This window comes from Triticum aestivum, chromosome 2A, assembly GCF_018294505.1.
Source record: "Triticum aestivum cultivar Chinese Spring chromosome 2A, IWGSC CS RefSeq v2.1, whole genome shotgun sequence".
Taxonomy (NCBI): domain Eukaryota; kingdom Viridiplantae; phylum Streptophyta; class Magnoliopsida; order Poales; family Poaceae; genus Triticum; species Triticum aestivum.
The window spans coordinates 39981796-39994704 of NC_057797.1; the positions used below are offsets into that span (position 1 = coordinate 39981796).

The 12909-nt window shown below is 49.9% G+C and overlaps 2 protein-coding genes across 2 annotated transcripts; both read right to left on the reverse strand.

Moving 5' to 3' along the window:
• Window positions 1-3868: 3868 nt before the first annotated feature.
• Window positions 3869-5426, reverse strand: LOC123184555 (protein FAR1-RELATED SEQUENCE 5). Its single transcript, XM_044596652.1, has 2 exons — window positions 5158-5426; window positions 3869-5035 (listed from the first exon to the last, which is right to left on the reverse strand). The coding sequence occupies exons 1-2, from the start codon at window positions 5377-5379 to the stop codon at window positions 4700-4702; spliced, it is 558 nt and encodes a 185-aa protein (XP_044452587.1). The 5' UTR covers window positions 5380-5426; the 3' UTR covers window positions 3869-4699.
• Window positions 5427-5595: 169 nt separating this feature from the next.
• On the reverse strand, window positions 5596-7828 carry LOC123184556 (protein FAR1-RELATED SEQUENCE 3-like). The gene is made up of 4 exons (XM_044596653.1): window positions 7653-7828; window positions 7321-7485; window positions 6912-7170; window positions 5596-6817 (listed from the first exon to the last, which is right to left on the reverse strand). The coding sequence occupies exons 3-4, from the start codon at window positions 7104-7106 to the stop codon at window positions 5942-5944; spliced, it is 1071 nt and encodes a 356-aa protein (XP_044452588.1). The 5' UTR covers window positions 7107-7170; window positions 7321-7485; window positions 7653-7828; the 3' UTR covers window positions 5596-5941.
• Between the last annotated feature and the right edge of the window lie 5081 nt (window positions 7829-12909).

Sequence of the window (12909 nt, forward strand, 5' to 3'; positions counted from 1 at the left end):
TGACTGTGCTTCAAGTTGACGTCCAGATCCTCGTGTTGTTGTTGATCCAGTTCTATCCGCTGTTTAGTAAAAAAAATGTGGGTGAAAATGGATGGCAGAATGGTCACCACTGCCTGCACGTGCTGCGTGTTTTTGTTGATTTTCTTTGATCTCCTCTCTGCCGTGCATGCGTCGTCAGAGAACAGATATGTTTCATGCAAAGATAGTGCAGCCAAAACGCCATAGCGCGCAGAACCAAGATCTTCCTCTCCTCGATGAACGATCCGTCCGCAGATCAATGGTCCAAACGGGTCATGAATTTCCAATGGTAAGCGTCAGAAACACATCCGTGTGTCATTGATAGGCAGACAGTATCCCATTCGAGCATTCCTATCAGTACTGACCTCTGTATGTGCTGTTCAGCCACCGATGCGTGAGTCCGCGTGCCCCGTTTTCATGGGGCGTAATTAATGCTATCGTGTGTCCTGGGTGCACGCCATCGGACTGTGGCCGCCCAGCCTTAAAATCAAAGACGTTATACGTGCATGTTTCTACCACAGCAGTGTCGGTTTGTGGAGCGTTTAAAAACTAAGACGTGCATGTTCATATAAGGGGGTCCGCTGGTCCTGCCAAAAGCACAGAAAAACACCATTCGGCGTTGCTGTAGTGTGCGAGACAACAACCAAAAACACCCACACCATGGACACCGTGCCCTCCCCGATGTTGTTTTCGTCCGACCCAAACAGCCGTCCGTTGATGTCTCACCGCGTGATTGAGCGCACCCCCGCCATGGTGGAAGAAGAGAGACGTCTCCGAGCGACGGCGCTGGTGATCACCGGCCCATGCGTCGAACCGGCAGAGGTGAAGGAAGCCATCCTCGCCGAGTTCGACGACATCCCGAGAGCGCCAGTTGACGTCTCCATCATCTCGTGTAGCTCCCACCTCGTCCGTTTCACGGATGAGAGGTGGCGCGATCGAGTTGCGTCTGTGAGTGTGTTCCACGACGACCGGGCCACACCATTCCGCGTCCAGGAATGGACACCTGACTTCGACGCCGAGCTGGTGCGTCCACGTTACCGAGTGCGTGTCCTCCTGGAGCGAGTCCCTAAGCAGGCGTGGTCGCTTGAGACGGTGAAGAAGCTCCTACCCATGTGCAGGATCGTCTCCATCGAGCTTGATACGTACATGGAAAGGGAAGTAGCCTTCTACGTACTGCACGCAGAGGTTGATCACCCAGACATCATTCCTCGCGTTTCGCGCCTCGACCTCGCGGATGGTTGTGCCCTGGATGAAGAGCTTGCTGTCATCAATCTGCCGCCAGGCTTTGTGGAGGTGGAGCAGCTCCACAGCCTGGTTTACAGGTGTGGTCTTCTTCAAAGGCGGCACGTGCTCATCCATGTGGACGGGGTGCAGGAGATACCCCCGGCTCCCGAAGCACTGTCTGCTCGGCGCCGTTTGGGGAGACGTGGGCATCGCCCCCTGGTCAGTGAAGCAGTGCCGTCTACATCTCCATGGGTCCCTGGGTATGTTGACGGGACGGGCATCCACTCGTCAATGCTCGGGCTGCAACAACTTTACACCCTGTATTATGTTTCCGGGGAGGGGGCGCAATGGTGCCTTGCATGGCCCCCCCAATGGACGGCAGTCCGGCGGCTTACTCGCTGTCGCCCCGTCATCTCTAGACGTGCCCCACGTTTGTTCTGACCGTCTTGCTGTGTTGATGCTTTCCCTCACCGAGCCGCGATGCATCATTGTATCTTTAGTGTTAGCATTTATTAATGTTTCTTTCCTTTTTTTTTTGAAAAACCCCACCCATATATTAATTAATTGACACAAATGTTCGTACAATCATTCGTTACAACTCTTGCCACGCAGGGCGGAACATTATTAATAAGAATACCATCAGACCTATTTATAAAACTAAATTTTGCAATCTCATGCGCCACCATATTCGCCTTCCTGTTAATCTTGGTGATTTTTAAAGTACTCATCATCTTGGAGACACTCAACGCTTCATTCTTCAAATCAACAAGGTTTGACCTGTCCAGGTTTCTTTCCTATTTTAGTGCATCGGCCCAGAGACGGCTTGTATTCTTTTAAGTACTGTAGTTCCTTGTTCAATTTGTTAAACTTGTAATTATCCGCGAGGGTACCTATCGGACCATTACAGTTTAATATAGACGTGATGTTTGCTTTTGTTGACCTAGGACATCTTGTACGTCCTTTTTTTTATCATTTTGGGGCAAGATATGGATCACGGCTGCGAGGTTCTGAGCATATCATGTATCCACAATTTGTTGCTCATTTCAACAGGCCCATTCGACATAGGGGCGGCAGTGCAACCTTCCCCCACATTGGCCGTCGGCACGAGTACGCCTTTGCTTGCCATGCGCACGGGGGATGAAAAACCTTTTTTTGCCGCGGGCGAAAACCTATAAGAAAGATGAACATGCGGAAGGTCTTCAAATGGAAAATTTGTAAACTTAGTGAGGAAGGTACGAGTCCGCTAATGGTGGGCGTTTCCTCATCATTTTTTTTGCTTCTGTTTTTGCAAGAGCTGTGTTGCGGTCACTAGAAAAAAGCAGTGTCCCTAGGGGGGGCCTAGGTTTCTTTTTGTTGGTTTCAACGTCCCCTTCCACACGGGTGAAAGCCACCGTACAAAGAATACCACCTACGTTGGCCACGGGCGGAAAATTATAAGAAAGTTGAATCTCCAGAAGCTCTTACAATGGAAATCTGTAAACTCGCTAAGAAGGATTGAAGTGCGCTCGTGGTGGGCGTTTTTCCGTCATCTTTTACATCGTTTTGTTTGCACACGAGCTGGCTTCCAAAAACCGAGTAGTCGCAAGGCGGTGCCCTTACGGCTACTAGGTTTCTTTCTGTTGGTTCCAACGAGCCCTTGAGCACGGGGCATCACTGCAAACTTGCACAGGGGGTGAAAACCCCCCTAATTGTAACCACACACGTTGGCTGCAGGCGAAAAAAAAATGAAAGATGACTCTGCAGAAGCCCTTCAAATGGAAAATCGTAAACTTGGTGAGAAATATACAAGACTGCTCATGGGCCCTTGCACGCGGGCGAACCCACCCCCACCCCCCTAATAGAAAACCACCTACGTTGGGCGCGGGCGGGAAAAATCTAAGAAATATGAAACTCTGGAAGCTCCTCAAATGGAAAATTGTAAAACTCTGTAAGAAGGATAAAAAGAGCGCTCATGGTGGGCGTTTTTTCATCGTCTTTTTTCCTTGATTGGTTTGCGCACGAGCTGGCTTGCAAAGACCCAGCGGGACAAACGTGGTGTCCTAATGGCTAGTATGTTTTTGTGTTGGTTCCAAATGGCCCTTACACACGGGGTGGCGGGTGCAACCTAGCACGGGGGGGGGGGGGGGGGGGGGGGGGGGGGGCTAACTGTAATCTCCTACGTTAGCTGCGGGCAAACATTTCTAAGAAAGAGAATCTGCAGAAGCTCTTCAAATTGAAATTTCTTAACTCAGTAAAAGGGATAGAAGTCCGCTCGTGTTGGGCGGTTGTTCATCATCTGTGGCCCTTTATTTATTATTAATTATATTGCAAAAACCATATAAAAACGGTGGCCTGTTATAATTTAAATTCAGAGTTGTAGACAAAAAAAGTACCATGTCGGGCAAAAACGATTTTCGAAAAGAATCAATGCGACAGGACCAAAAAAGCCATCACACCAACGCTTCCCTAGCATGCTTCATATCACATGTCAGATGGTTGTTCGGTGAAAAAAGGTGCAGATCATATAGCAAGCAATTAAAAGAATTAAAAATGTATAGTAAGCAGAATAAGCATAAAAGCACATTACGATTTAAAAAAAACTTAATACGGCAGAGAAGACAATAAACTAAGATAGTCGTTTGCACCATACTGAATAAAACACACATGTGCTAATAAATAGTTAGCTTACAACAAATAGGTAAAAAAATCTCCAAATACACAGTTTTCAACTAGGAAAACATAAATATTAGTCCGAAAGATATAACTCCGCTCATGGTGGATGGGGGATATGCATGTTGATAAGTGCAAGATGTGGCCATTTTTTCATGATCGGGAGGGGTTCCGCGAAACTTTCAGCTGCTATGTTGATCTAAGGATCATGCTTGTGCTTGTAGGTTGTATCACCGCCGCAAGTGGTGTGGTAGTGACCCCCCAGCTTGCATTTTGTGCATTTGACTTCTTTGGGTGGCTTCCTGGGGCCATTGTATATCGGACAAGTGCTCACATAGTGCCCAGTTAGGTTGCAGTTCTTGCATTTCCTGGGAGCAGAGGGTGGTTTGTTGTTGATGTTTCTCTGATTTGAACGGCTTATTGTGTTCTGCTCTGCCTCCTCGTCTCGCCCAAATGCATTGCTCCCCACTGGTGCGAGGATGTTGCGTTCAGCTGCCCCCGCCACCCCTGCTACATCATCGTCCAGAGCATATGGGCCCTGGGGGTCGGCTGCAGGAACCTCAATGCACAGGCATGAGTTTGTGCTGTGCTCTTCGGACGCACATATGGAGCAGCTTCTCTTATTGTTTCTTGTACCAATATCTGATGATGATTTCATGCGCTTGGTTTTCGGCCTCCCCTTTGATCTTTTCTTTTCAGGAGCTAGCACGTCTTCATAAATGTCTTGGTCCATGTCTTCGACAGGCTCGTCGTCATGCAGTCCCTAGTTACATGTAGCATCAGGTGTACTATTGGCGTCAATCTTGTCCTAGCTCCCCCCGTCTCCCATTGTACCAGATGAACTCCTGATCTTTGTTGTAGGGTTTTCATACCCCCCAATGGCAATCATTTTGAGCAGCTCTCCCTGCATTTCATGAAACTTATTGATTGCATGCTGAAATGTCGGGACAGCCGTGTTTGCCAACTTCGCTAGCTCAAGTGCTTTCACGTATATGAGATTGTGTCTGAATGTCTGGGATACTTGCACACTTGCATCCTCCTGGTAGCACTTCAGATGCTTCGGTAGATTGTCGCGTGCATTTCTTGTCCACCTCTTTAGTATGTACTGGTTTGGAATTGTGTGCAGCTTCACATGAAGCATGACCTGACAAATTAGGAAAAATGAAAATTGTTTATGATTTTGCGGGAGAACACGCTTAAGGGTTTCTGGACAAAAACATGGCCTGGCATGCATTTATGTTGTGAAAAAAGCAAAAAAATGCTCACCTTCAGAATGTGCCTGCACAAAATGCCAGAATGCTCAAACATGCCACACTCGCATATGTATGTGTCGCTTTCTCTGTCCACATCTACTTCGTAATTGACCTTGCACCAGCGTTTCCTGGTCTCAGCATTTACATGCTCTACTATCATCTTCCCATCAAGCTGGTTGCCCTTCACTTCATATGGTCCAGAATGGAATAGCTCCTCAGAAAAAATCCTAAACATTGCTCTTGTGCAAACACGGGAGGCGTGGCGTTCTATTGGTAGATTGAATTTCAGGACTATCTCGTCCTGCAGAAGTGTAAAGAAAAAAGGTTCGCTTGTTGGCATTAGTTGGCACATCGCCAGATACAGCATACGGGGAAAGCGAAAAAAATACAATGATATGCATATGTGGCCGAGCAAAAATGCAATTTGTTTCTCTTTGAAACATACCTTGCTTATATGGGCATGCTCATAGTCCTCTTCGGAACATCTGTCGGCGTACAGTTTGTTGAATTGGACAACAAAGCTGTTCAGGGGTGCTGATCTTGCTACATAACTTTTCAAAACATTGTTCATGCACTCACTTCTTTGAGTGCTGCACATTTTCGCGCAGAAGCTATCCTTCAAATATGGTTTTGCCCACTTATATCTAACATCATAGACTTGCTTCATGAATGAGTTCTTATCCAGACCGTAAGTATACATTAATGTATCCCACTCTTTCTCGAACTCATCCACAGTCATCATCTCATTGATCAGCATGTCGATTTCGATGCGGAATTCGGAACCCTTCCTATATAAATTACCTACCTTTTCCTTCATCTTCTTGAACACGTGCCACTTGCACCATCGGTGCGTCGTGGTTGGCATGACAGCAGCTATTGCAAGCTCCATCTGCCTGCTTTGGTCTGCAATAGGGAAAACAGACTGCTAGATGCCTAATAAGAAACATTTTTTGCATTGCGCTTGTTGGGAAAAGAAGATAACCTATTAGAAACGTCTGTGGTACTTTGTTCTCCACCGACGACAGAAAAGTTGTGTAAGCCCACTCGAAACATTCGACAGTTTCTTCACGGAGAACGACGCAGCCAAAAACACAGCATTGATGGTGATTGTTTACCCCCACGAACATACCCACTGGCATCTCGTACAGGTTGCTCTTGTATGTTGTGTCGAAGGTCACGACGTCGCCAAAGCACGTATAATCAGCTCTGCTCTTCTGGTGGCACCAATACAGACCGGATACTCTTCTTTCCTCATCGGTTTTCACCGCAAAGTAGAAGCCTTTGTTCTCACCTTGCATGCTTGAAAACAAAGCAAGAGTTTTGTTGATGTCGTCCTGGCTAGACTCGTGTGCTATTGCTGCACACATGCTTTGCAGAGACCTCTTCCGAAAAGGGACATCTTGGTACCGGCCATGCATATCTGACATCACGCCGTCAACCTTAGTGAGTGAAACATTGTTTAGATGAAGGTGACTCACTAGCTCTTTAACCGATGAGTCAATGTGGTTGTGGCACTTCCATATTTTTCTTTCTCCTATTGATTCAGCCATCATGTGGTTGTGCTGCAACACAACTGTGGCGTAGTACCAACCGTCGTCTTCGGTCCGTAGAATCCTGACCATCGCCCGGCATTGCGTCCTGGATGATCTTGAGCTTTGTTTACTGTCTTTGCCCTTTATCCCAGTTAAAAAAGGAGATGGGACTGTTAGCAGCATGCGTCATATCAAATTACATGAAGAATCTAAAAACTGACCGATTTTAGCTAACCTCGGATGAGCACAATATATCTTGTTTGGATTTGTAATTGTTGCCGTTGACGTACTTGTTGCCACACTTGATACCAAACCCGACTTCCCATGAATATGCATTGTAAAACTCGTATGCCTCCTGCTCAGAGTTGAAAGCCATGCCCACAGCTGGTTCGAAGACAATTTTTTTTCCGAGCTTCACTGCTTCATCCATCGCCCTCTCGATTGCCCCAAGGCTTCCGTCCGCTGCTGCTCTGAATGGCTTCCCATTTTTGTTCCTGTATGATTAATACGACGCAGTAAGGGGTTTGGATCCATGTTGGACCTATAGCGTGCGCATAGTTCCAACCATAATGTGTATGATTCTGAAATGATCTAGTCCTTTCTATATGAAGAAACTACGATGGTTTGCCTAATGCGAGGATTACCTTTGACATCTTGTCCATCCCTATCTGATTTGCAACGGTTGTCTTCTTCGGCAACTTGCGCTGGTTTGGTACCATTCCCCTCGTCTGTATGTTCCAAATCAATTGTCTCGGCGGCAGGCGTGTTCTTGGTTGCTGGTTTTGGTTCGTTCTGGTCCGTGCTAGGGCCTGAGGTTCACGCATGCAGTGCCACGAAAAACGATTGACCATCATAGCAGAGAGCATTGTAAAATACAGTTTTTTGCATATGCTGATCTTAAAAAGATGAGAAAATGGTGAATTTTTTCATACAGGGGGAGTGTCAAAAAGGTGGAAAAAAGTTTTCAGATCCATACCTTTTAGATCGTCTACCTCCATAGTCTGCGCAGCACCGCCGTTCTCCCCCCAAAGAAGGATGTCGCTCACTGTCCGGGGCGCTGGTCTTGCTCCGTCGAGGCCGTGTCTCTACCTCTCCCAGGATCCACCATTTTCTCTGGTCGCTCTTCTCTCTCTCTCTCTCACTCTCTGTCTCTCTGGGCGGGCGAGATAGAATAGGATGGCAGCCACCGCCCGCGAGTTATAGGATGGCAGCCACCGCCCGCGAGTTTGACCTCCGAACAGGGGTCATGGGGGGGGGGGGGGGGGGGGGCTCCCTGCAGAGATGGCCGGCGCAGTGCTGGGGCCTGCTCACGGGATGCTGCGTGTACGCTGGCATGGGCGGCGCAGGACTGGCACCAATGCCCAGCGATTGCAAGACATTTCTTTTCACAATAAGAGAGTGAACTAAGAGCAACCCCAATCGGGGCGACCCAAACGGACGTGCGTTTTGTCCGTTGGGTCGGCCAGGCAGACATGCGCGTCCGCATTTTTTAAAAAAAATGGGTCGTCTCACCTCCCAACAGGGAGGGCGACCCCAATGTGCCGGCATGAAAAAAAATTGCATGAAATAAACATAATATACATAATTAAACCTGAGTGGCCGGTCGAAACATTGGACAAAGGTCCACTTAGATATAATTAAACATTAAATAAAACAGTAAAAAGGTCTGCACCCGTTTGCAGTCGCCTCCCACCTGCCCTAGACGTCGTCGGCCTTGCCCTTGCCCTTGCCTAGGGGGGAGGGGGAGGAGGGGAGGGGAGGAGGAAGTGGCCACGTTGCATCAACCGTGACCGAACCTCACGCACGACGGGTGAGGCGCCACAGGAGACGCGTGAAAAGAAGCCTGCAACTGTTCCTCCCATCCTATTAAATGGTTAATTACTATATGTTAATAAGAGAGTGAACTATGAGCAACTTCAATCAAGGCGACCCAAACGGACGTGGGTTTTGTCTCATTTGGGTCGGCCAGGCGGACATGCACGTCCGCATTTTTAAAAAAAATGGGTCGTCTTGACCGCCCAACGGGGAAGGCGACCCAAATGTGCCGGCGTGAAATAAAAATTGCACGAAATAAAAAATTATACATAATTAAACCTAAGTGGCCGGTCGAAACATCGGACAAAGGTCCACTTAGATGTAATTAAACATTAAAAAGGTCTGCACCCGTTTGCTGTCGCCCCGCACGCTGCCCTAGACATCGTCGGCCTTGCCCTTGCCCTTGCCCGGGGGTGGGGGAAGGAGGAAGTGGCCACGTTGCATCAACCATGACCGAACCTCACGCACGACGGTTGAGGCACCCCCGGAGACTCGTGAAAAGAAGCCTGCAACTGTTCCTCCCATCCTGTGAAACCCAAAAATGTTGTTTGGTGGAACGTATACACCAGTTTAGACGTTTAGCGGGTGACTTGAAAGGAGGACAACTTCACTCCACAGTTTAAGTTCCTCTAATGTGCTCGTGTCTGTGACACCCGTGATGGTACCGCGGGACTACCGACAGAGAAAGAAGAAAAAAAGAATAACCTTATTAGGAAACACATGCTATCTTGTTTGCGAGTTAGTGCAAAGATTCTCGAGAAACATCAACGAATGGAGCTTTAATGTGTGAAGAAGGGGGGCAAGAGAAGATAAACATGCATTTGCTCTTCATCTTAAAAATGAAGTTAAACTTCGTCTCGGGGAATAGCCCCCATTTTACTAGTCCGCCCCTTTGGGCCCTCCACGACACACTGTACATGTCCTCCTCCGCACTCGAAAGGCCGTGGGGGGAGGGGGGCATTTCCTTTGGAGCGGAGGTTTGAAATGCACTTCATGATCGTGGGCTGGCAGGCTGCCTTTCAAACACCCCCAGATGCTGCTCTCTGGCCCTTTCGTGCCTCACTTACACGAGAATTTTGACCGCAGCGTCCCGTCAGGTTGAAAACGATGTGGACGAGGGAGACATCATCAGGGCGGCTGTCGGCCCGTCCAGACACCATGCAGGCTCCCACGCGAGGCACCGTCGGGCCTCCATCCGGTTAAAATGGAATGTTGAATTGCAGAAGATCGACAACAAATTAGTCGTTCGGCGATGGCTTGAAGGCGGGCAGCGTCAATCCCCATGGCTCCCGCCTTCTCAGCGATAGACTGCCCAGGGCGGACTGTGCAAAAATCTTAGCGAATAGGGTGGAGTTTCGTTTTCTCCGTCCTTTTGGGTGGTAAATGGGAAGATGGTGGATGGAATTCGTCCATTTAACAAGTCGAATGTTCGGGGATAATGACTTGCATGATGTCTACATAAAGATGACCTCCGTGTGATGGACGATAATCCGTTTTCTATCCCTACCATTCGCGGGATGTGTTTGGAACAGGGTGCGGGTAAGCGTTACGGATGACATTGGCAACTTTATACCCATGGCGGGTCCCCCGAAAAAGTTTTCAAGACTAAAAAATTGAGCGGGCAAGGATTTTAACCATTTTGAATGCACGGCCATATGCAGGATTTTTAACAATGTCAAGTGGACACACTTCATCTCCCTCCCCCCCTATTCGGCGGACACTGCGGGGGATGGCCCGGCTTTCAATGCCCTCGCCGGACTGCAACCGAAGTAGTGCAGCTCCGGTTACGAGCAGATCCGTGCATCCCGTTACATGTACTTATCTATGCGCCTCCCGTTGTCCCCCCGGGCGGGCTCGTTTGTGGGCATCAAGACATGGGAGCCCCCAGTCCCGCAAGTCTCACTTGGACAAGTAAGTCCCGCCTCCGGAGAGGGTCCAATGCATCCGGTCGCCTCCGGCGGGTTCGTTTGTGTGCATCGAGGCGTGGGAACACGCCTGCAAGCCTTACTTTGCCAATAAGCCAACCTTTGCAGTCAACATGATGTCATATGGTGCAAAAAATGGGAAGCCCCAGACACCAAAAACGAATAAACAACGGTGATTGTGCAAAAAAAGATATCGGGGCGCAGGATGTCACATTCTACGGTGTCCCGTATGGTGCAAACAATCTCGGTGTTGCAAAAAAACGTGCCATTGTTGTTGGGGATATTACTACTGGGCGTAAACCGGCCTACCTGGGCCGGGTTAACTTCGTCAGTAGTTAAGTATGTTAAAGCCCAAGAAGGCGGATGAGGGCTCAAAGCCCATGGTCGGTTCAAGGCCTGTAGCCGTAAACCGGCGTTAGTAGTTAAACTTGTATTGTAAGTTAGGAATAAGTAGAGACCAAACCGGACACATCTATGAGCCGGTATTGGGACTTTGTGAACCGACGGGCGTCACCCGTGTATATAAGGGGACGACCCGGCGGCGGTTCAAGGACAACAGACAACAACTCGAGACATAGGCGAAGCTTGTTTGCTCCCTAGTCATCGAAACCCCATCAATTCCATCACAACTAGACGTAGGCTTTTACCTTCATCGAAGGGGTCGAACTAGTATAAACTCTCTTGCGTCCCTGTGTCCGCTTTAACCCCTTCAAGCTAACCCGTCGCGATGGCTCCACGACTAAGTCCTTTTTCTAGGACATCTGCCGTGACAAAACCACGACAGTTGGCGCCCACCGTGGGGCTATCGCACGATGGTTTCAGGTTCTTGGAGGGCCGCTTTGAAGGACTCGAGGGCTACGCTGTAGGCCGGATGACTAAGAGTCGTCGCGGCAAGCTCTACGTCGACGATGCAGGCTGGGGCCCCGAGGCCGGCTCAGTTGAGTACGGGTACCGGGTCCCCTTTGGTGGCATTCACGTTTTCATTGGCAAGATCGGTGAACCAGGCCCTGAGCCGGGCATCTGCACCGACCCCGTCGAGACGGCTCAGCGTGCGCGATCCGCCCGGGTTAAGCCGGCCATGAAGCGTGCCTTCGTGGGAGTCATCCATGGAGGAAGTTATGAGGATGGATCGGAATCTCGCGGCGAGACCGTCGTTTGTTCAGAGGACGAGTCATCGACCGAAAACCGAATCTCTTTATCAGCTACAAGACGGCTGGATTGGGGGCTGTTCCGATGGCGACAGTATTTCGGACCCCTCTGATCTGCCCAACCGGGTTGGAATATTCATGGCCGGCACACAAGCAGCGCTTCATTCTTCGACCGCTATGGCAACAACCTCCGGTTCAGCAACGGCGACGGCGGCCAGGGCAGGAGGCCCTGTGCGCCCGCCGGCTCAAGTTCTATCAGAGCTATTTGATGCATTGGCTGTGCTTATGGCGGAAGCTAATCCGGCGGATCAGGGCATTCACAACGCGGAGATTGCAAAGGTGAAGGAACAGATCACCCAGGCCAAGGCGGATCTGGCAGCTAAGGACACCAGGATGGCCACAGAGCGGGCCGCTCTAGACGCACAAGCCTACAGGCTCATGTTGGACCAGAGCGCATCGCATGAAGTCATGAGAAGGAAGCACCGATCCCGTTTGCCTCCGGTTTTCGAGGCCAGAGACCTTTTCAACACCCTAGGAGCAGGAACCAGTAATCCGCTGGAGGGAAACCGGGCGGAAGCTCCTGGGACCGGTGCACCGGTTCAGCCTCGTCAGATGGACCCGCCTCGTCAAAACACCATTATACCTCAGGCTGTTTTAACACCTCCGGGTCACTACTCCAACCCAATGGACAATCTCGTCGCCGCTGCTGCACGGCTGGAGGCCATTCCCATTGAAGGTGACTTGCCGCAGGCAGTAGAGACGCGACGGGTCAAGGAGCTTCTGAGGACAGCTTTGGTCCAACAGGAAGCATACTCGTACAGCCGCGACCGGATCCACTCGACCCCCAGTCCAAGCTGGAGCTATAGCAGGCATGTGGATGAACCGGCAGTGTCGAGTAATGAACGACGTGGAGCACCCCGTGGCAAAAACCCGGCGGGTGGTGCTGATAGCGCTCAGGAAGTGGTGGACCGGGCCCGAGCGCGCAAGGAGGCCGAGTTAGCCGCACAGCATCAGGCTCGGCAGCTCATGCCGGTTCGTCCAACTATCTCGATCGAACCTGGTGTTACTTCTTATTCTTTGGGGGTGCCTTGTCTTATCCCCGCTTTACGCAATGTGCGCCTGCCCAAGGATTTCAAAGGCCCGCGCAAAGTACCAAATTACACGGCGGATCAACCTCCAGAGACATGGGTGGAGAGCTATGAGATGGCCATGGAGATGCTTGATGTGGATGACGCGGCGTGTGCGAAATACTTCACCATGATACTTGAAGGAACGGCCCGCACTTGGTTAAAAAGCTTGTCGGCTAATTCTATCAGTTCATGGGCCCAACTACGAGCCCGGTTTA